We start from the raw sequence: 23,053 nt of genomic DNA, 5'->3' as shown, positions 1-23,053 counted from the left end.
ATAATAGCTACTGTAAATTGGACAGTGCAGTTAGATTAACAAGAATTTAAGCTTTCTGCACATTTAAGACATGTCTGTCCTGGGATTTTGTCCTGGAAAATAGGCTGTTACTTACAACGTCATTCTAGTCACATTAGCAACAACCGTCCTTTAAAACATTTAAAAGTGTCCCATACAATAAGGGGATCTGCTATACCTATGTTGTCTGAAAAAGTCAGTTATAAATTCTTCTGTCCTAGTTCTAAACAATTTATAATCTAGTAGGCTTTGATTAAATTTCCAATATCCTCGCCCACGTGGAAATTCTGTAAGAGTAATATATATGCCAATTATGTAATGATCCGACCACATTCTGTCCCCTATCAACACTTTTTAAACTTTTGGTGCCAGAGAGAATGGCATAAGAAAGTAGTCAAGACGACTAGCTTGATTAAGCCTTCGCCATGTATATCTCACTAGGTCAGGGTATTTAAGTCTCCATATAGCCACTAACTACAATATATCCATGACATTCATGATTTCCTTAAGTGCCTGAGGGTGATAGTTAGTTGTAGTGTGATTTCACTTCCCTGTTCATAGAGGTATTTAAGACCGTATTAAAATCTCCCACCATAATAATAGAGTCTAGTGTTGCTTGTAGAGTTGATCAATTCTTATATATATTTTCAAAGAAGCTTGGATCATCATTATTTGGACCGTATAGGTTAATAAGCCATATCTGTTTTTTGTCCAATAACATATTTAAATTAATCCATCTACCTTGATGATGTTTGGACAATTTGTACATTTGGATCAAATTTACTGTTAATTAAAACCATCACTCACCCCTTTTGAATTTCCTTTCCCATGAGAGAAATATTTTTCGCCCCCCAGTCCTTTTTCAACAAAACATCATCTAAAATTGTTGAATGAGTTTCCTGTAAACAATAGATATTATAATTCCTTCTCTTTTAGCCAGGTAAATACTGATCTTCTGTTCTTATTATCTGCTAAGCCATTACAATTGTAACTGGCTATACTTATTTCACCACTTACCATAATGAGACACAACTTTCAATTCTATTTATCAAAATATATATTTGTAAACATATCATTAAAAAGTAAGATGATGATTGAGTGTCTATATAGCTGTACCATGATATTTGATTTGCTACTAAGTAAACCTCCAATTGGTCCCCACTATTCCACCCACTAAAAGCCCTCCTCATCCCGAGTTGGGTTGTCATCCCAATGCCCGGTAGACCACCCCGACCCCCCGACCCCCCGTATCCCATAGCCCTGAAAAGACTGGGATCCATCCTTCGAAAAGAGCACACAGTGCCATTTACAGAACAGAAGTATATCAACTGCCAAATGCATTTCCATTGCCCTCACTTCGATTTGTATTTTTTTATAGCCATCAAAAATATATATACATATTTTTTAAATCCTGTTTCTTATTTTCCATAATTAGCTATTAATATTTGTAGTAATGTGGGCAATTTATGCAAAGGATTTTTACCTCTCACCATTATTGCAAGCAATTATTATATTAGCAAACAATTATTGTGAATCATCCTATATTGTCCATAACATCTTTCACTCCTTCGCAACAATTGTGGGATACGCACATACACTCACACACTCATACACACTCAACCCTTTCCCCCCACACAGCCATAGGCTCACATTCTCAACAGTTGCACCATCCAAGAGCCCAACTCAAGAAAGGTCTTGATTTACGAATGCATATACAGTTGCAGCTGTATGAGAAGGCCTGCAAGACCGTGCAAAAAAAATGGGCAGAAATGGAGAGATTTTATTAACCAATGTCACGTACTAGATGATGGAGGTCAAATATACACCTTTCCCTGAAACATCCACAACACAGTCCCCCGTATTGACCATATTCCCAAGCATCTCCATGCAGTCAGACTTTTGATTTTGTGCCACCAGGACCACAATAATATACTCCTCTCTGAATGTCCGAGTGTGACCCCCTCCCCATGGGTTACTGCAGCTAGTGTTGCCAGCACTGCCACTGCCTGGGTGGGGGCACCACACCGGAATCCCCACCGGCTAGGTACAAGGTCGTCAAGGTTCTTATTAGCAGCTTTGAGAATTTCCTTTTCCTTCTATGCTCTCCCTTTAGGGGGCTTTGGCTTTGCAGGACCAACCATGCTAAGAATCTTGAGGGGGTGGTGCTGCTCTCGGTCTCTGACTGCATTTTGGCTGCATACAGATCGCTTACAGCAGGCCCAAAAAACAGTTAGGGACATCTCCTTAGTATCTGGGTCATTCAGGTGGGTATTTAAGGTATAGGGTTGTGGACCATTCCATCAATATAGGATCATAAATAAATAAATTAGATATCATCATCATACCCATGATAGGACAATAAATAAATTAAATGTATAATTTATTTTAAAACACTGTTCCACCATAATAGGACAATAAATAAATAAGACATAATTCATTATAAAAAGTATATCCATCATCTGAACAACATTGAAAGCTCTCTCACCCCTGCTCACAGCAATACATTGGTTCTGGGATATGCAACCATTTCCTTTCTCACTCAATGCTACACTTTCCCAAACATAAAAAACACACACCACACCATCCACACATACTGTGCCTTCTGTTAAGTTTTTATCTTTACCAATTTGAATTAGTGCTTTTGTGTTCCAATTAGTTATATTTGAAGAACTTTGTAATTTTTTTAATAGCTATGGAGTAGCCTTTGTGTCTCTGAACAACTGGTTATCAATATATAGTTTATCGACGACGAGAGCTACTCATTTCCCTTTTAATCTATTTTCCTTGAAAAATGGATACAGAACTTTACGCCGTTCTGCAATTTCCTTCGGGAACTGGTCATTCATGACAATTTTGGTCCCAGCAAGTCTTTTACACAGGCTTTTAACCATTATTTTATATTTAAAGGAAGCAAATTTTGCAACGATTGGGCGTTTATACCTCTGCCCTCTCTGTCCGAAGCGGTGTACACGTTCGAGTTGGATTTTGTTGATAGCTTTGCGTGGAATCTGAAGCGCTGTAAGGAGGAACTCTCTAACTACAGATTCAGGAACTTGTCCTTCTTTCTCTTGGATACATGTAAGTACCAGATTCTCTCTCATGGATCTAGTCTGTATGTCAAGTAAGGCTTCTCTCAGAACGGTGTTCTCCTTTTTTAAGTTCATTCACTTCGGTTTCAATCTTATTGACTGTCCCTTTTAGCTTGTTTGTTTCCTTCTCCAATGTCGCAGCTTTTTCATCACTTATCTCGAGGCTTGCCTTCAACTCTTTTATATCCTTACTGACTAATTCAAGTATACCCAGTTTGTCATTTATTGATTTTAACAGAACGGTTTCGACCTTTACCATTCCCGGTGGTGAAAATATGAAATCGCTTGTGTCTGTAGAAGAGTCACATTTTCGTTTTGAAATCGGTTCCCCTGTCTTACTCTCCGTCATGTTTGGGTGTTGCTTGTTTTTGTAATATTTGTCGATAAATTTCTCTAGTCTTAAGATTTGTTTTGTGTTATTATCCAGATTGAAGGTTATCACCCACCATATTGTGTAGTGCTAATATTTAGTCTAACTTGCCGATATTGAATATTACGTTTTTATCTTGAGGTGCTCTACATAACTACGTTCAGTCCGCCATTACCTGTCTCAGTCCCGCCAGTTCTGAATAATGAATAATGACAACCTTCTGTTTGTTTGTTAACTTGCTAGCTACTTCCAGACACAAATGAGAGAACAGCTCACTGAACATTACTCGCCCTAGCAGAACTGGTTAGGCTGTTACGTTAACCAGAGCGTTGGTGACTGCCACTGTGCTGTCAGATTGTCCATTCGAAAATTCAGAGCATTTCGCTCTCAGAGCGTACACTGGACACTCTGGCCGATGAGTAGGGTTGATCCGAACGTTCTGACCATAACAGTAGTCAAGCACCCAAGCTAACCGGCTAACATTGGCTAGCTACTTCCAGACCCAAATCAGAAAACACCCCACTCTGACCATTTTACTCGCCCTAGCAGAGCTAGTTAGGCTGTTTTCACAATTTAATTGAGCTTTTTGCTGACATTTACTGACACCGACCATATTCAATGGGTGTTGTGCGTTCGTAAATTCATCAGTTATTCTGCACTCTGGCACACTCAGATGAGAGTATTTTGTTAAGACATGTAGCTAGCTAAACAATGAACCATAATCCCAGCTCATGACGTTATTACGCTGCATGAATCTGCAGGGAGCTAACCAATCAGGTTCAATGTTAGCTAGCTGGGGCAGAGGTATGAACGCCCAATCGTTGCCAAAGTTGCTTCTTTTAAAGATAAAATAATGGTTAAAAGCCTGTGTAAAAGACTTGCTGGGACCAAAATTGGCATGAATGACCAGTTCTTGAAGGAAATTGCAGAACGGCGTAAAATTTTGTATCCATTTTTTCAAGGAAAATAGATTAAAAGGGAAACGAGTAGCTCTGAGATATGAATAATAAGATCATACACGTAATGTTAGCTAGCGAGCCAGCCAACACTTTAACTTGAAATGAAACCACTTTCTTTCAAAATTTTAAACATGTCATATCTGAAAATGTAACTCGCTAGACTATCTTACCCATATACATCATGGATGGACGCGTCTCCTGTTGGATGCCATGGTTGCCCTTAGTTTGAAGATGTAATCCGGAGACAGGTTTTTTCTCCATCTCCTTAGCCATCATACTCGAATTTCACTGATTTCAAAACTCGGTCCTCCAGAATGTGGAGAGCATACACGTAACGTTAGCTAGCTAACTGTACACTCTAACTTGACATTAGGTTTATCCAGTTTTACTATGTGATACATAAAACAGCTGCGTTAGACAGGATTACCTAGACACACAGACCAGCTCAAATAGATAAATGGGTGCTATATAGCAGACCAATCCAAACTCATCTCTGGGCATGTCCAGCCCACTCATTATTTCAGCCAATCATGGCTAGCGGGAAGGTTGCTGGCTTTTTCTGTGGCTAAACCAACTAGGCTAATTTTGATTTAAAAAAAACATATGTTCAAACAGCTCTCTGTGAAGTAGTGACCTGTGACATACGCCTAGTTTCCTGAAACAGGCCACATATTTTCTGTTACAATTTAATTAATCCATGAAATAAATAATACTAGCACATCAAATTATTGCATTATTATTGTACACTAGCCTACTCCCCTATCGACACAGTAAATAATATTGCCTAAGTGCTTTCGACAATAGGTTATAAACTCGTTTTCAACAAAAAGTAATTATTTTCAAATTAACCAAAATTGCCTTATCAACACAGTAGGCCTAAATATCAACACAGTAGGCCTATATTTCCTATCGATATCACAACTTAAATATAGCCTACTTACTACTCAATTGGATCAGGGAGATCTTGATAGTTTCCTTAGAGACGTTGAAAATAATTATCTGGGGCAGACACTTTCGAAAATCGCTTCTGCCCGCTTGTAAAAAAACAAACAAATGAATGTCTGTGTCGCCGCCGAGCTCTCAAATAACATGCCCTTCTCTCACTCTATGAACGGTCACTGCAATCCAGATTCCTTTGGACGTCCCTACCCTGAATGCTAAACCCTAAACTATAACTCTTAACTAACATTAAACTTAACCATTTTATATGTATAGCTGATTGAGGGAGGGATATCCCAACAATCCTGAATAGCACGGACCCTCTGGGAACACCTATGAACACCTCTATTTGACTGAAAGCCATGGACACAACTCTTATTGGTTATCTGATGTAGGTTACTGGGAACTGGTAACAACAGAGTCTGTGATTGGCTAACAACATTTAGATCGGTATACAGCGAGATAAGATAACATACCATGAGGTGTTAGACAGATTACCTATAGATTGGACATCATCTTTTCTAGGCAATTAGCGATAACAGGATAGCGATAACAGGAAATACACAAGCCGTAGGCTACACTATAGCTCAAGGTGGCTACTTCGGAATGTCGGAATGCACGGGAAAAACTGTAAATGTCTAACATTTATGGTTGAGATTTAATTAATATGCATGTTAGTTGCACACAGATGTTAGTAAGGCGTTGGTATCATGTCAAGTCAGTCAGAAGTTCAATGGACAGCCACGTGGTTGTATGGTTGACTAGGCTTAATTCTGGCACATATCACCCCCCATAGTGCAGGTTACGTTTTTAATGTCATTACTGGCAGCTCCACAACCTGCTGAAGCGATGCGCTCCATTTCAACCACCAATTTCACGGCACCGTTTGTTTGCGCATGGCCAGTTGCTCTCGAAGTCTTTCGGTCCCCCTCGAAACAACCGGCATCTTTGCACTACAACATCTTATCACTGGAGCGTCAACGCTTGGGGGTAGGTCCATTTTTGTGTTTAATATTGATATATCAATAGAGTAGGCTGTCTTTTTTTGGATAGGATGTTTGTTGTAATATTATTGTAGGGTATGCGGTTCTTGTTGAATAGTCCTCTTTAATTGATTGATACTTAGATATAGATATGCTACCGGTCAAAATACCTAATTTAATCCAATACATAGGCTACGTTTTTGTGATGGGAATGAAGGTCATGCCAGGGTTGATTTTGCGCTGTTTTTAAAAACGATTAAACCCCTATCATGGGCTGAAATAGAAGGTATTTCATGAAATGTAAATCATATAAAAATGTGTCAGTAGCCCACTGTTCTAGGTATATGTAGCATATATTGTCACAGCTAGACCCTTATCAAACTGGTAGATAATCTGCTAATTGTAGGCTGAGCTGATAATGAAAAGGCTGTTCTTGTTAACATATCAACGTTTTTTGAAGCCTTGACTCTCTCCACCCAGTTTAATGATAATCGGAGCAGCTGTGTTACCAGTCGCACTACATGGTCTTCCTTCTAGGTTAGAGGGTGGGAGTGATGCATTCATTCCCATAAATAGCCTACAATCAGTGACTTGAGTGAAGTGTTTAAGATGCATAATGTCAGTATAAGGATAGCCTCTATATGAATTTGAGAACATATTTTGGTAAGACTTTTAATAACGCTGCTAGTTTAACTCCAAGCACAGAAATGAATTTGCTTAGAATTAATCATGCAAACACTTATTTGTTGTGGTACAGAGTCAGTGAGATTCAAAGCTATGATCTTATGTCCTCTATCCATGGAATTAATCCACTGAGACACCAGGATGGAGCTAGCATGCCATATTTTTGTAACTCATACAAAGCTGTTCATTTTAGTCTATTAAAACAGACCCCATTTCAAAGGGAAAAAGCGCTCATTAAAATCAGGTGTGGCTAATTAATGGGTGTGGCCAGCACACCTGAACACACTCAACAGGATAGAGGATAGAGTTTTGTTGACACTGAGAATGGAATGTATATGTTTTTAAATAACATTCTTATAACATTCAAATGTTTTTATGGAAACTTTTCTTAATTTTCTGAGAACATTACTTTAAATAGAACCATGAGGAACCCTGCTGAAAATGTTATGCCGAAGTACTGAAATTCCTACAGAAGAACGTTGTTTCTAAATGTTCTATAAACATTTTGAGATCATTACTTTAAACATGAGAAAACATTGTGCTGAAATTCCCACTTAAGGTTCTCAGAAGGTCATGTACTAGTTGGGATGTCTCACTCCATGACCAAGGTTGACACACTTCATCGCTTTGTTGTTTTGTTTTGGCTACATGTTATTTTATCGCTTTTGAATAAAGATATATATATGGCTTAAAATTTGATTTAAAATTGTATTTATATTTCACAAAATATTTCGGACTATTCAAATTTGAGCGGCAGACACCGCATGCATGATGCCTATGCAGCTTGTTAATGCTATTTCATAATTTAAAATATTCCTGCAGGTATTTGGCTAAATAAAGAAGGGTGGCCGAATCATGACATGAGCAGATCGACTGAATTTCAATGGAGTCTTTGAATGCCGTAGAGCTCTGTGAATTGGGGGATGGCGACAAGCCCGCTGCCTGCGAGGTCACTACAACTCCTCGAAAAGCTACCCAGTCAAGACCTCGGACAGTAGCTAGCACTGGAATCGAGAACACGTCATATCAGGACGAGGAGCACGAGACGAGGTTCAGTCACCAGGGAGCAGACAGCTCGAGTGTTCATCGGTCCACGTCTAATGACAGGGGCTATCAGTCACAACCCCAGCCTTTCCAGCGAGATGAGCTGTCACACCGCTCTGAGGGACATGAGACTGACTTTAAAAACCATTCACTCGACTACGGGTTCATATTTGCCATGGTGTTCTTGGTGAGTGGAATTGTACTGGTGGTCATTGCCTACACCATTCCCCGAGAGGCTAAGGTCAACCCAGATCTGGTGTCAGCCCGTCAGATGGAGAAACTGGAGATGTACTACACACAACTGGGCTCGCACCTCGACAAGTGTATCATAGCAGGCCTGGGACTGTTAACTCTAGGGGGAATGCTCTTGTCCATCTTGCTAATGGTGTCCATATGCAAAGGTGAGCTGTACCACCGGAGGACATTTTTCCAACCCAGGAAAACATACGGGTCGATTCACCTCCAGATGAGACAGTTTGGCAAGGTGGAAGAATCTCTGTTTGAATGTGAACTTAGCCACACTGGCACCACAGCTCTAGCCACTAGGCCTACAGATGGATCACAGGTGCATAGTGGCACCCAACAGGAGTAGCACAATATGAGCACATTTCTATCCACAGACCTATGTCAAGGGTTGTAATCATTGCTTAACGGGCTTTGTAAAAAAGTGAAGCCAGCAAGGTAAGCCGACTGTGGTTAAGACTATATGAGCACATTTGGAAATACACATCATGTATTGTTAGATGTAGGATCAAATCAGAGACTGAAATAGATAGGCTATAAAAAGCACAATGGGCACCCTTGAGGAATGCATAGAATAGGCTAACTTGACATGCTGCAAATAGATGGCTATCAGACTCTTAAGAATTGAATATACAGTATGTCTGGATATCATATCATTAATGAACAAAACATGTACAATATGTATAGGCCTACAAATCTTATTCACATTACATTTTAGTCATTTAGCAGACACTCTTATCCAGAGTGCATACATTTTTGTATTTGTTCGTACTGGTCCCCCGTGGAAATCAAACCCACAACCCTGGCGTTGCAAGTGCCATGCCCTACCAACTGAGCCACATGGGACATTATTATCATGTAAGGATACAATATGCCTTAAACTTAGTCACTGTAAACATACCAAGCTCCTGTGAGCAAATAAGCCAAGGTAAATATGTAGCAACTCAATGGAACCACTTAATCTGTTGGTTTTTATTATAACATGATATTGGTAAGAATATACAGCAGCACAAACAAAAAAATCCAAGCAAGTGAAATGTTTAGATGTGCATTAGAGGCTTTTTAAAACCGATGATTTTATTTCATAATGATGTAGAAATATATACCAAATTTGGAAAACTAGAAACAACACATTTTGATGTAAAAGTTAAGGGGAGGATGTCTGCACAATCATCCCAGTTGTTTGGACAAAAATAGCCTTTATCTTTATAAAGACATCAGAGTCATTCGGTAAAACAGTCATCTAAAGCTAATAATGGAAGTGTAGGTGTGAATTTCTCTCTCTCGCGCTCTTGCTCTCATGCTTTCTTTTTTTAAATCAGCGAGTGAAACACCAGCACATAAGTCCTTTATGTATTATAAATATTAAATCAAATCAAAGTTTGTCACTTGCGCCGAATACAACAGGTGTAGACTTGACAGTGAAATGCTTACTAACCAACAGTGCAATTTTTAAGTAAAAAATAGGTATTAGGTGAACAATAGATAAGTAAAGAAATAAAAAGACTGTGAAAAATAACAGTAGCGAGGCTATATACAGGCACTCGTTAGTCAGGCTAATTGAGGTAGTATGTACATGAAGGTATGGTTAAAGTGACTGCATATATGATAAACGGAGAGTAGCAGTAGCGTAAAAGAGGGGGTGGCGGGACACAATGCAGAGTCTGAGAGTCCTTTAGTTGCCTTTTGGCAAACTCCAAGCAGGCTGTCATGTGCCTTTACTGAGGAGTGGCTTCCATCTGGCCACTCTACCATAAAGGCCTGATTGGTGGAGTGCTGCAGAGATGGTTGTCCTTCTGGAAGGTTCTCCCATCTCCACAGAGGAACTCTGGAGCTCTGTCAGAGTGACCATTGGGTTCTTGGTCACCTCCCTGACCAAGGCCCTTTTGCCCCGATTGCTCAGTTTGGCCGGGCAGTCAGCTCTAGGAAAAGTCTTGGTGGTTCCAAACTTCTTCCATTTAAGAATGAAGGATGAACAATGGAAACCGGATGCACCTGAGCTCAATTTCGAGTGTAATAGCAAAGGTTCTGAATACTTATGTAAATAAGTTATTTCTGTTTTTTATTTTTTATACATTTGCCAAAAACTCTAAAAACCTGTTTTCGCTTTGTCATTATGTAGGTTGATGAAGAGTTTGTATTTATTTAATTCCTTTTAGAATAAGCCTGTAATGTAACAACATTTTGATAAAGTCGAAATGGGCCTGAATAATTTCTGAGTGCATGTGGTGGTACAAGAGTAACAAAGAGGACGCTGTTGAAACTGCATATGTATTTTGTGAGATAATGTCAAAATCCAATGCCTCAAAATCAAATGGCTCATGACAATTTTTAAGAATAATTTCAATGTGACAAACATTTGTTTCTTCTCTCTCGACTTTACATCTCTTGTGTCCTCTTTATTTTTCCTCTGTGGTTGACTCTGTTTTTGTTGCTTATCAGCACAATATCAACATTCAGAGCCATCTGTAGATTTAAATAAGACTGTCCTGTGATAGAATTGGTTATCTGATTGATAGAGGCAGTGGAACACGGGTAGGGTCTTTCTACAGTGTATTGAATACTTCTTGTATCCTTTTGAATACTTCAATTTTTCAATGTAGGTGCAGTGCCATTATGTGGCTAGTTCAGGGTTGGGGTCAATTCCATTGACTGATTTGAAATGGAATTGACCGACCCCAACTTAGGGCTGGTCTATTCCTTTAATGAACTTATTGAGCACATCTCATGTAAGATGGTATCAAGGGTCAGGATGTCAGAAGACATTGAGATGAGTGGGCAGGTATAGGCTACTTTTAGTTTTCCACTTGCCAATATGATGACCAGTTAAATCCCAATGGCATTAGAAGGCACATATGCCTGGGGTTTAGCATGTCTGACAAGTTAAACTCCCTGATCCTATTATTGTAGGCTGCAGATAAAGGGACATTTGCTGAAATGCAGGACACACAAATACTATAGTGGTAACAGAAAACATGAATGGAAAATGTGGGATAACTACTGAAAAAGACCACTATTGAGTTAATGTGAATGCAGAGTGCAATCCATAATGGATTCTGTACACAGAGTATGTCTGCCTGTTATTCCAGTTTAATTCAGACAGATGCCTTGGGTCAGATCCCCATGGTTTTCCTTTGGGTGTTTTCACCATAGAAATAGAATTACTAAAACGTTGAGTGTATACCCATGAGTGATCCAGTCAAATTGCTGTGGTCTAAAGGGGTTTTGTCCATTCTAGGAATTATATTTCTATGGTTTTTACTGTAATTCCTTCTGTTCACATTGTTATGGGTCTGTGATAATACATAGAAACCCTAGAACTGACCATTGAGGTGAATTGATTGATAGATTTAGATTCAAATTAAAGAATTTTATGAATTAGATAGAGAAGCTAACTATTCTCGCCAACTATCATAGAATCAAGAACTGTGTCCACTCCATATGCTCAATTTCTACTGGGGCAAGCTCTTAGAATGCATCTGCACAACAGGACAGAACATCATAATTGGAAACAACCTCTGCCACTGGTAGTAGACAATGCATAGATTTTTTGTGCTAGCGACTGCATGCGCAGTGGATGTTTAGCTGACTAACATGCTGCTGTCCAAGACCTTTGCTTTTCCCTACAGTAACATGCATAGTAAACATATCTGACAGAGAAGAGTAATGAATGTCTCTCCCTGTGTCTTGTCCCTCTGAGGCTATGTCCCACATGGCACCCTAGTGCATCTGATTAAATCAGATCGAGCTTTAACATGCGTTGGCCGACATCCGCGTAGCGGATGGTTTAGAGGTATAGCTGTGGTATGAGCTGACAAATCGGTGAGTGGCTACTCTTGTGTGTCACCAACCACTCCCTTTCTTATTATCGCTTCCATGTTAGAAGTTCACACGGCGATATAAAGTGTAGGCTCTTGATAGAAATAATGACAGCCATGTTTTCACGTTAATTTTAGATGTGTGTGTGTGTGGGGGGGGGGGGGGGTTAAAAGTGCCTTCAGAAAGTAATCACATCCCCTTGACTTTTTCCACATTGTTGTTTTCCAGCCTGAATTAAAAATGTATGAAATTCCGAATTGTTTTTGTCGCTGGCCTACACACATTTTTACAAATTAAGTTATTGACTACACTTTGGATGGTGTATCAATACACCCAGGCACTACAAAGATACAGGCGTCCTTCCTAACTCAGTTGCCGGAGAGGAGGAAAAACGCTCAGGGATTTTACCACGAGGCCAATGGTGACTTTAAAACAGTTACATAGTTTAATGGCTGTGAAAGGAGAAATCTGAGGATGGATTAACAACATTGTAGTTATTCCACAACACTAACCTAATTTAGAGTGAAAAGAATGAAGCCTGCACATAATACAAATATTCCAAAACATGCATGCTGTTTGAAACAAGGCACTAAAGTAATACTGCAAAAAATGTGGCATTGCATTTAACCTTTTGTCCTGAAAATTATAAGTGTTATGTTTGAGGCAAACCCAATACAACACATTACCTCCATATTTTCAAGGATAGTGGTGGCTGCATCATGTTATGGGTATGCTTGTAATCGTTAGTGACTTGGGAGTTTTTCAACATAAAAAAGAAATGGAATGGAGCCAAGCACATGCAAAATCCTAGAGGAAAACCTGGACCAGTTCAGTCTGCTTTCCAGTACACACTGGGAGAATTCACCTTTCAGCACCCAGGAGGTTGGTGGCACCTTAATTGAGGAGGACAGGGCTCATGGTAATGGCTGGAGCAGCATCAGCGGAATGGAATCAAATACAAACACATGGTTTGTTGCCATTCTACAGTCGTGGCCAAAAGTTTTGAGAATGACACAAATATACATTTTCACAAAGTCTGCTGCCTCAGTTTGTATGATGGCAATTTGCATATACTCCAGAAAGTTATGAAGAATGATCAGATGAATTGCAATTAATTGCAAAGTCCCTCTTTGCCATGCAAATGAACTGAATCCCCCAAAAACATTTCCACTGCATTTCAGCCCTGCCACAAAAGGACCAGCTGACATGTCAGTGATTCTCTCGTTAACACAGGTGTGAGTGTTGCGGAGCACAAGGCTGGAGATCACTCTGTCATGCTGATTGAGTTCGAATAACAGACTGGAAGCTTCAAAAGTAGGGTGGTGCTCGGAATCATTGTTCTTCCTCTGTCAATCATGATTAACTGCAAGGAAACATGTGCCGTCATCATTGCTTTGCACAAAAAGGGCTTCACAGGCAAGGATATTGCTGCCAGTAAGATTGCACCTAAATCAACCATTTATCGGATCATAAAGAACTTCAAGGAGAGCGGTTCAATTGTTGTGAAGAAGGCTTCAGGGTGCCCAAGAAAGTCCAGCAAGCGCCAGGACCGTCTCCTAAAGTTGATTCAGCTGCGGGATCGGGGCACCACCAGTACAGAGCTTGCTCAGAAATGGCAGCAGGCAGGTGTGAGTGCATCTGCACGCACAGTGAGGTGAAGACTTTTGGAGGATGGCCTGGTGTCAAGAAGGGCAGCAAAGAAGCCACGTCTCTCCAGGAAAAACTTCAGGGACAGACTGATATTCTGCAAAAGGTACAGGGATTGGATCGCTGAGGATTGGGGTAAAGTAATTTTCTCTGATGAATCCCCTTTACGATTGTTTGGGGCATCCGGAAAAAAGCTTGTCCGGAGAAGACAAGTTGAGCGCTACCATTAGTTCTGTGTCATGCCAACAGTAAAGCATCCTGAGACCATTCATGTGTGGGGTTGCGTCTCAGCCAAGGGAGTGTGCTCACTCACAATTTTGCCTAAGAACACAGCCATGAATAAAGAATGGTACCAACACATCCTCCGAGAGCAACTTCTCCCAACCATCCCGGAACAGTTTGGTGACGAACAATGCCTTTTCCAGCATGATGGAGCACCTTGCCATAAGGCAAAAGTGATAACTAAGTGGCTCCTCCGCCTCAAGAGGCGGGTGAGCAAACAAAAACCCACACATTCTGACAAACTCCAAGCATTGATTATGCAAGAATGGGCTGCCATCAGTCAGGATGTGGCCCAAAAGTTAATTGACCGCATGCCAGGGCAGATTGCAGAGGTCTTGAAAAGAAGGGTCAACACTGCAAATGTTGACTCATTGCTTCAACTTCATGTAATTGTCAATAAAAGCCTTTGACACTTATGAAATGCTTGTAATTATGCTTCAGTATTCCATAGTAACATTGACAAAAATATCTAGACACTGAAGCAGCAAACTTTGGAAATTAATATTTGTGTCATTATCAAAACTTTTGGCTACGACTGTATTCGCTCCATTCCTGCCATTATTATGAGCCGTCCTCACCTGTTTCAGCAGGACAATAACCTAAAACACAAGGCCTAATCTACATTGGAGTTGCTTACCAAGAAGAGAGTGAATGTGACTGAGTGGCCGAGTTACAGTTTTGACTTAAATCTGCTTGTAAATCTATGCCAAGACCTGAATGGTTGTCTACAAATGATCAACAACCAATTTGACAGATCTTGAAAAAAAAAAATCTGAAAAGAAAAATTGTCAAATGTTGCACAATCCAGGTGTGGAAAGCTCTTAGCGATTTACCCTAGAAAGACTCACGGCTGTAATCGCTGCCAAAGGTGATTATTACATGTATTGACTCTGGGTTGGATACATAATCCGGATACATACAGTATTAGTGTTTATTTTTCATAGAATATTTCTTCCACTTTGACATTAAAGTATTTTGTGTAGTCAAAAAATTACAATTAAATCCATTTCACTCCTACTTTGTAACACAACAAAATGTTGAAAAAGTCAAGGGGTGTGATTACTTTCTGAGGTATAAACAATAGAACATCACGCATTCGAGTGTTGGAACTTGTAACACGGTTGCATGAACTTCTAATGGGGCTGCATGGAATTTGTCAGATATAATGTTGGGTGTGGTTTCATTTCATCCAATAGCAGTGTGTGTGACAAGGTAACGCAAGGAGCCGCATGTGATTTTGACAGCTCTAATGCAGTTCCGACACCGCCAAAACAACCGCTATGCAGATGTTGCTAGCACGGATCTGTTACAATCTAGCCCTTAGTGTAGTGGAATTAGGAATTGCTCATCTTATGTTAGGGTCCAGCCAAAGAGCATTCATATCTGCTTACATCATGAATACCATTACAGATGTAGGATCTTAATTTGAGTCAGTTTGCTACAGCAGGAAAATAATTCTGCAGCAACAGGACACGTGCATTATGTGGATTATAATTAAAGGATATTTTTGTAGGGGTATATCCATTTTTCGTTAGGGAAAATCAAGTCGGAGAAATTTCCGCTTAAATGTCTAACTCTAGAACAGTGAAGAGGTGACTCGGGGATCCTGGCCTCCTAGGCAGAGTTACAAAGAAAAAGCCATATCTCAGACTGGCCAATAAAAAGAAAAGATTAAGATGGGCAAAAGAACACAGACACTGGACAGAGGAACTCTGCCTAGAAGGCCAGCATCCCGGAGTCGTCTCTTCGCTGTTGACGTTGAGACTGGTGTTTTGCGGGTACTATTTAATAAAGCTGACAGTTGAGGACTTGTGAGGCGTCTGTTTCTCAAACTAGACACTCTAATGTACTTGTCCTCTTTCTCAGTTGTGCACCGGGGCCTCCCACTCCTCTTTCTATTCTGGTTAGAGCCAGTTTGCGCTGTTCTGTGAAGGGAGTAGTACACAGCGTTGTACGAGATGTTCAGTTTCTTGGCAACTTCTCGCATGGAATAGCCTTCATTTCTCAGAACAAGAAAAGACTGACGAGTTTCGGAAGAAAGTGCTTTGTTTCTGACCAATTTGAGGCTATAATCGAACCCACAAATGCTGACGCTCCAGATACTCAACTAGTCTAAAGAAGACCAGTTTTATTGCTTCTTTAATCAGCAAAATAGTTTTCAGCTGTGCTAACATAATTGCAAAAGGGTTTTCAATTGATCAATTAGCCTTTTATGATAAACTTGGATTAGCTAGCACAACTTGCCATTGTAACACAGGAGTGATAGTTGCTGATAATGGCCCTCTGTACGCCTATGTATATATTCCATAAAAAGATCTGCCGTTTCCAGCTACAATAGTCATTTACAACATTAACAATGTTAACACTGTATATCTGATCAATTTGATGTTATTTTAATGGACAAGAAATGTGCTTTTCTTTCAAAAACAAGAGCATTTCTAAGTGACCCCAAACTTTTGAACGACAGTGTGTAAACAGTTGAAGTCGGAAGTTTACATAAACTTAGGTTGGAGTCAAACTTTTTTTCCACTCCACAAATTTCTTGTTAACAAACTATAGTTTATGCAAGTCGGTTAGGACATCTACTTTGCATGACACCAGTAATTTTTCCAACAATTGTTTACAGAAAGATTATTTCACTTATAACTCACTGTATTACAATTCCAATGGGTCAGAAGTTTACATACACTAAGTTGACTGTGCCTTCACACAAAATTCCAGAAAATGATGTCATTGCTTTAGAAGCTTCTGATAGATTAATTGACATTGTTTGAGTCAATTGGATGTGTACCTGTGGATATATTTCAGCGCCTCTTTGCTTGACATCATGGGAAAATCAAAGGAAACCAGCCAAGACCTCATAAAAAAAATGGTAGACCTCCACAAGTCTGGTTAATCCTTGGGAGCAATTTCCAAACACCTGAAGGTACCACGTTCATCTGTACAAACAATAGTACGCAAGTGTAAACACCATGGAACCATGGTGTTTACACTTCCTGAGCCTTCATATCGCTCAGGAAGGAGACGTGTTCTGTCTCATAGAGGTGAATGGACTCTGGTGCGAAAAGTTTAAATCAATCCCAGAACAACAGCAAAGGACCTTGTGAAGATGCTGGAGGAAACAGGTACAAAAGTATCTATATCCACCGTAAAATGAGTCCTATATCAACACAACCTGAAAGGCCGCTCAGCAAGGAAGAAGCCACTGCTCCAAATCCTCCATAAAAAAGCCAGACTATGGTTTACAACTGCACATGGTGACAAAGATTGTACTTTTTGGAGAAATGTCCTCTGGTCTGATGAYACAAAAATAGAACTGTTTGGCCATAATGACCATCGTTATGTTTGGAGGAAAAAGGGTGAGGCTTGCAAGCCGAAGAACACCATCCCAACCGTGAAGCACGGGGGTAGCAGCATCAGGTTGTGGGGGTGCTTTTCTGCAGGAGGAACTGGTACATTTCACAAAATAGATGGCATGATGAGGGAGGGAAATGTTGTGGATATATTGAATCTCAAGACATCAGTCAGGAAGTTAACGCTTGGTTGCAAATGGGTCTTCCAAATGGACAATGACCCCAAGAATACTTCCAAAGTTGTGGCAAAATGGCTGAAGGAAAACAAAGTCCAGGTATTGGAGTGGCCATCACAAAGCCCTGACCTCAATCCTATAGAAAATATGTGGGCAGAACTGAAAAAGCGTGTGCGAGCAAGGAGGCCTACAAACCCGACTCGGATACACCAGCTCTGTCAGGAGGAATGGGCCAAAATTCACCCAACTTATTGTGGGAAACTTGTGGAAGGCTACCCAAAAACTTTGACCCAAGTTAAACAATTTAAAGGCAATGCTACCAAATACTAATTGAGTGTATGTAAACTTCTGACCCACTGGGAATGTGATGAAAAATATAAAAGCTGAAATAAATCATTCTCTCTACTGTCATTCTGACATTTCACATTCTTAAAATAAAGTGGTGATCCTAACTGACCTAAAACAGGGAATTTTTACTTGGATTAAATCAGGAATTGTGAAACTGAGTTTAAATGTATTTGGCTAAGGTGTATGTAAACTTCTGACTTCAACTGTATGTAGTGCATTCGGAAAGTATTCAGACCCCTTGACTTTTTCCACATTATGTTACGTTACAGCATTTTTTCTTTTCACTCATCAATGTACTCACAATACCCCATAATCACAAAGCAAATCTAATTTTTGCAATAAATAAAAAAGCTGAAATATCACGTATTCAATCCTTTTACTCAGTACTTTGTTGAAGTACCTTTGGCAGCGATTACAGCCTTAAGTCTTCTTGTGTATGACGCTACAAGCTTGGCACACCTGTATTTTGGGAGTTTCTCCCATTTCTTCTCTGCAAATTCTTTCAAGCTCTGTCAGGTTGTATGGGGAGCCTCGCTCCACAGCTATTTTCAGGTCTCTCCAGAGATGTTAGGTTAAAGTCTGGGCTTTGGCTGGTCCACTCAAGGACATTCAGAGACTAGTCTCGAAGCCATTCCTGTCTTGGCTGTGTGCTTAGGGTCGTTGTCCTGTTGGAAGGTGAACCTTTTGTCCCAGTCTGAGATCCTGAGCGCTTTGGAGCAGGTTTTCATCAAGGATCTCTCTTTGCTCCGTTCATATTTCCCTCGATCCTGACTAGTCTCCCAGTCACTGCCGCTGAATAACATCCCCACAGTATGATGTTGCCTCCACCATCTTTCACCGTATGGATGGTGCCAGGTTTCCTCCAGACGTGACGCTTGGCCAGAGAGTTCCATCTTGGTTTCAGACCAGAGTATCTTGTTTCTGCTGTGAGAGTCCATTAAGTACCTTTTGGCAAGCTCCAAGCGGGCTGTCGTGACCTTTTACTAAGGAGTGGCTTCCATCTGGCCAGTGCCATAAAGGCCTGATTGGTGGAGTGCTGCGGAAATGGTTGTCCTTCTGGAATGTTTTGCCATCTCCACAGAGCTCTGTCAGTGACCAATGGGTTATTGGTCACCTATCTGACCAAGGCCTTTCTCCCCCGATTGCTCAGTTTGGCGGGGCGGCCAGCTCTAGGAAGAGTCTTGGCCTCCATCATTTTAAGAATGATGGAGGCCACTGTGTTCTTGGGAACCTTCAATGCTAAAGAAATGTTTTGGTACAATTCCCCAGATCTGTGCCTCAACAGAATCCTGTCTCTGAGCTCTGTGGACAATTCCTTCGACCTCATGGCTTGGTTGTTGCTCTGACATGCACTGTCAACTGTGGGACCTTATATAGACAGGTGTGTGCCTTTTTCAAAGTAATATCCAATCAATTGAATTTACCACAGGTGGACTCTTATCAAATTGTAGAAACATCTCAAGGATGATCAATGGAAACAGGATGCACCTGACCTCAATTTCGAGTCTCATAGCAAAGGGTCTAAATACTTCTGCAAATAAGGTACTTAAAAAAAAATGTTTTTATACATTTGCAAACATTTCTAAACCTGTTTTCGCTTAGTCATTATGGATTATTGTGTGTAGATTGAGGGGGGAAAATGATTTAATAAATTTTAGAATAAGGCTCTAATGCAACCAAATGTGGAAAAAGGTGTCTGAATACTTTCCGAATGGACTGTATATTACAACATAATATTCAGTGCTGTCTAATTTGAGTATAATGCAGCCTGATTCTTTGTAATGTTTTCTGTCCTCAGATACAGAGACTTGTGAAACACTGTCTGTGGATGAAGAGGATTATGGGGACCTACTGTATATTAGCAAATTCTATACAAAAATACAGTTTAAAAATCAATATGTATAAAGCTATTTCAACTAGAGCAGGCCAACCCTGCTGGGTGTGCAGGCTTCTGTTCCAGCCCAGCACTAACACACCTGATTCAATTTATCAGAACTAAGTAGTTGATAATCAAGTGTGCTATCGCTTGAACAGAAGTCTGCTCACCCAATAGATCAGGGATCAGTGGAAGGAGGTTGGCCACCTCTGGTATTGACTTTCTTTTGTTCACCTGAAATTATGCTTTAGTAATAATAGCCTACTTGTTACTAAGATGTCCAACCTTTACATATGAGTTTGATCACTTTCATATTTCAAAGTATAAAAGTAAGCTTTCTTTGAAGTGAAGTGCTTAAACTTGTTTTTCGTGATGAAGTACTGTCAATGTTAATTAATCACAGATCACAATTGTGCTAGAAAGAGAGGAAGAGAATATGTCTCTAATTTGTCTGTTTCTGTGGTGTATTCTCAAATGAACAAACGGTACCTCTTTGTTTAGTCTGAAGCTCTCCAATTAGTTTTATCCTGAAAAAAAGAGTGACAATCAAATATCAGCCATGTGAAGCCATTTTGCAGCTTGTTATGGTATGCAACACCAATGTAGCCATAGGCCTACAGCAGTGGTCCCCAACTCCAGTCCTTGAGTACTCCCAACAGTACACACAATTCTTCAACTCATTGAGGGCCTGATGATTAGTTCACAAGTTGAATCAGGTTTGTTTGCCCGGGGCTTCAATAGAACTGAACTGTTGGGGGTACCTGAGGACCAGAGTTAGGAACCATTGACCTACAGTATGATGGCATTAGTCTTATGGTTGTTTGCAAGGCACCCAATTGACATTCTGCATCTGACCCGAGAATAGATTAACTCACATATTGTTGAGCTAGATGTTCTCAATTTAAAAATGATACCACAAGACAAAGTATGAGGCTAATCGTTATACTAGAGTTTGTACATGCCTTGTGCTGACATTTTACATTGTTTAGTGCAAGTCCAACCTTTGCAATCTAGGTGTTAAGATGTCTGGAAGCAGGAGATGATGGAATCCTTATCTTAAAACATACACACAACTACTACCAAGTTCAATGCTCGACACTTTTCTCCCAGAAGGTCTGAGTGGCACTTGGAGGTGCCACTGTGATAATGAAGATGGTTTGCCTTAGAACATGTCATTTTTGTGATAGTCTATGTTAAATGTGTCTGAATTGTAAAATGAAGAAAAGTTAGGCAATAAGAAATACATTTTATTCAATGGCGCAAGGAAAAGCAGACACAAAATATTTTGAATGTCACCCATACAACAATATAGCCTATTATTAAAGTACACTATGTTTACATAAACAATAGTATTTTACATGTTCTAAATTACATATTATATTATTATATATGTTATATATTCATACGGTTTAAGGGGGCACATGTGTCATGTCGACAAGGTGAAGGTGCCCTCTACTCAAATGGCACAACAGAATCATTCAGATTGACCAAAGCACAGCACATGACAACCATCTTGTACAACTGCGGGATGTCTCCTTTCATATCTGGATAAGGATGAAGTAATAGAAGTAGAAACTGATGCTGCTGCACCATTGCTCATTTTCACAGGGGGAATCCAGTCAACATGGGTGTCTTGATAGAGGTCTGCTGGTGAACCTACAGTACATAACAAATTAAAAGCCACCTGATGTTAGATTATCACTTTTTCAGGTCACCTATACCATCAGGGCTCATAATTGTTTGGTTGTGTTTAATTCATTCAGCTGTTTTGGTGTCAAATAAAGAGTAAATATATTGTTGGGCTGGAACAACCAATATTCAAAACAGCAGGTTGTCTTATCCTGAGGCCTTTGCTGTAATGTCCATACCTTTTCCGTCTTAAGAATAAAGTTCTCAACAAATTATCATTGGATCAGTGCCACTGGACTTTTTTTTGACAATAATGTCCTCCTCCAGGCTATATGGACTTCATATTGTACAATTTGGTTCTCCCCTTTTCATGGTCATGTCTAGAAGGTTTTGTCATAGCAGATTGGGATAATTAAAGTAGCCGGTTAGGAGAATTAGGTTAAGGTTAGGAAAAGGGTTAGGGTTAGCTAAAATGCAAAAAATAACTTTTGAGGTTAATTTGACAAAAGCTGGATTCCTTCTAGTCATGAACCCTTTACATAGGTCTTCGTTACATGGTTGCATTCAAGACAAGTTTGTTTTTATTGATCTGTTGTCATTGTCAGCAGAGTAGGCCTAGGTTACCATATAAAAAGTATGCTAATGTCTCCAGACATATAAAGTGTAGTAGAATTGCATGAAATGTTTGTCAAAAGGCCACATTTTTTCCCGTGCAAAGGAAAGAAACGTCTCTGATATATCCTATAGGCCTATGCCACTACGTGCTCATTGGATAGTCAATTTAGGCTATTAATATACCCATTACATTATGAATAGTAGGCTTGCATTAGTCTGCAAATGCAATGATAGATGCATGTAATTCTTTGTTTATGAGGGTGAATTTTTATGGTTAAAAATAGCTTCCCCAAAATGCAACACATGCAAATTGCTAGACTAAGCTAGCTAATTTAGTGTTGTTGTTAACACCTAGTTAATATAACCACTAAACTCGCAATCAGACTTGATTTACGAGTGATGAAATTATCGCAAAAGACCCGTTACTGACAGCTGTCTGGGTTCCGGTCTTGACGGGCAAAAAGGTTTATTCGCTTTTCTGACAGTTTTTGAGTCTCATCTCATTGGTTTCACCAATGGTGTTTCCCGTTGTCTTTCCTGCCTTGTTAGAGCAGCCGAATACGCTACAGAAACGCTACAGAAAATGACCGTAGTGATGAATCAACTAGTTTTAGGCACTGTTATCATGCAGTTTGGGGTAGCCACTTGGCTGTTGTTGTCAGAAGAATAATGCGGTGGTCTTCCAACATGGCCAACTATCTTCACTCAGGTCGTCACTAGTTCCCACAGCCACAAAGTCTTAAACCCCACCTATTTCTACAATTCTATTCTTAAAATGTGATTTTAAAATATCCCTAACCTTAACCACACTGTTAATGAATTGTTACAATATAGCCAACCAGGTTATCATAGGTCATCTAAGCAAAACAATTGTCAATTGCTGTATTTGTCTGCACTGACCCAATAATTGTTATTTTGAATGATGATGTTGGAGGTCCCTTAAAGTGCAGGAAGTACATCTTTACCTGATACTGCCTCA

General features: G+C 39.9%; 1 protein-coding gene across 2 annotated transcripts; it reads left to right on the top strand.

Annotated features, from left to right (window-relative positions):
• The first annotated feature begins 6,241 nt into the window (after positions 1–6,241).
• tmem74b (transmembrane protein 74B) lies at positions 6,242–21,700 on the top strand. Of its 2 annotated transcripts, XR_002877609.1 has the most exons (3): positions 6,242–6,365; positions 7,865–8,767; positions 19,753–21,700. XR_002877609.1 is itself a non-coding variant. In XM_023990449.1 (2 exons), the coding sequence occupies exon 2, from the start codon at positions 7,926–7,928 to the stop codon at positions 8,676–8,678; it is 753 nt and encodes a 250-aa protein (XP_023846217.1). In that variant the 5' UTR covers positions 6,242–6,365; positions 7,865–7,925; the 3' UTR covers positions 8,679–8,795. The 2 variants fall into 2 exon arrangements, 1 of the variants encoding a protein (XP_023846217.1); XM_023990449.1 differs by lacking the exon at positions 19,753–21,700 and having other exon boundaries at positions 7,865–8,795.
• The last annotated feature ends 1,353 nt before the right edge of the window (positions 21,701–23,053 follow it).

The sequence above is a fragment of the Salvelinus sp. IW2-2015 genome, linkage group LG1 (assembly GCF_002910315.2).
Source record: "Salvelinus sp. IW2-2015 linkage group LG1, ASM291031v2, whole genome shotgun sequence".
NCBI classification, from domain to species: Eukaryota; Metazoa; Chordata; class Actinopteri; order Salmoniformes; family Salmonidae; genus Salvelinus; species Salvelinus sp. IW2-2015.
Note: the sequence above shows the minus strand (reverse complement) of the source record. Positions and strands in the feature narration are given on the sequence as shown.

Excerpts from the sequence above, each read along its gene's own strand:
- tmem74b (XM_023990449.1), top strand. The coding sequence starts at position 7,926 with ATGGAGTCTTTGAATGCCGTAGAGCTCTGTGAATTGGGGGATGGCGAC.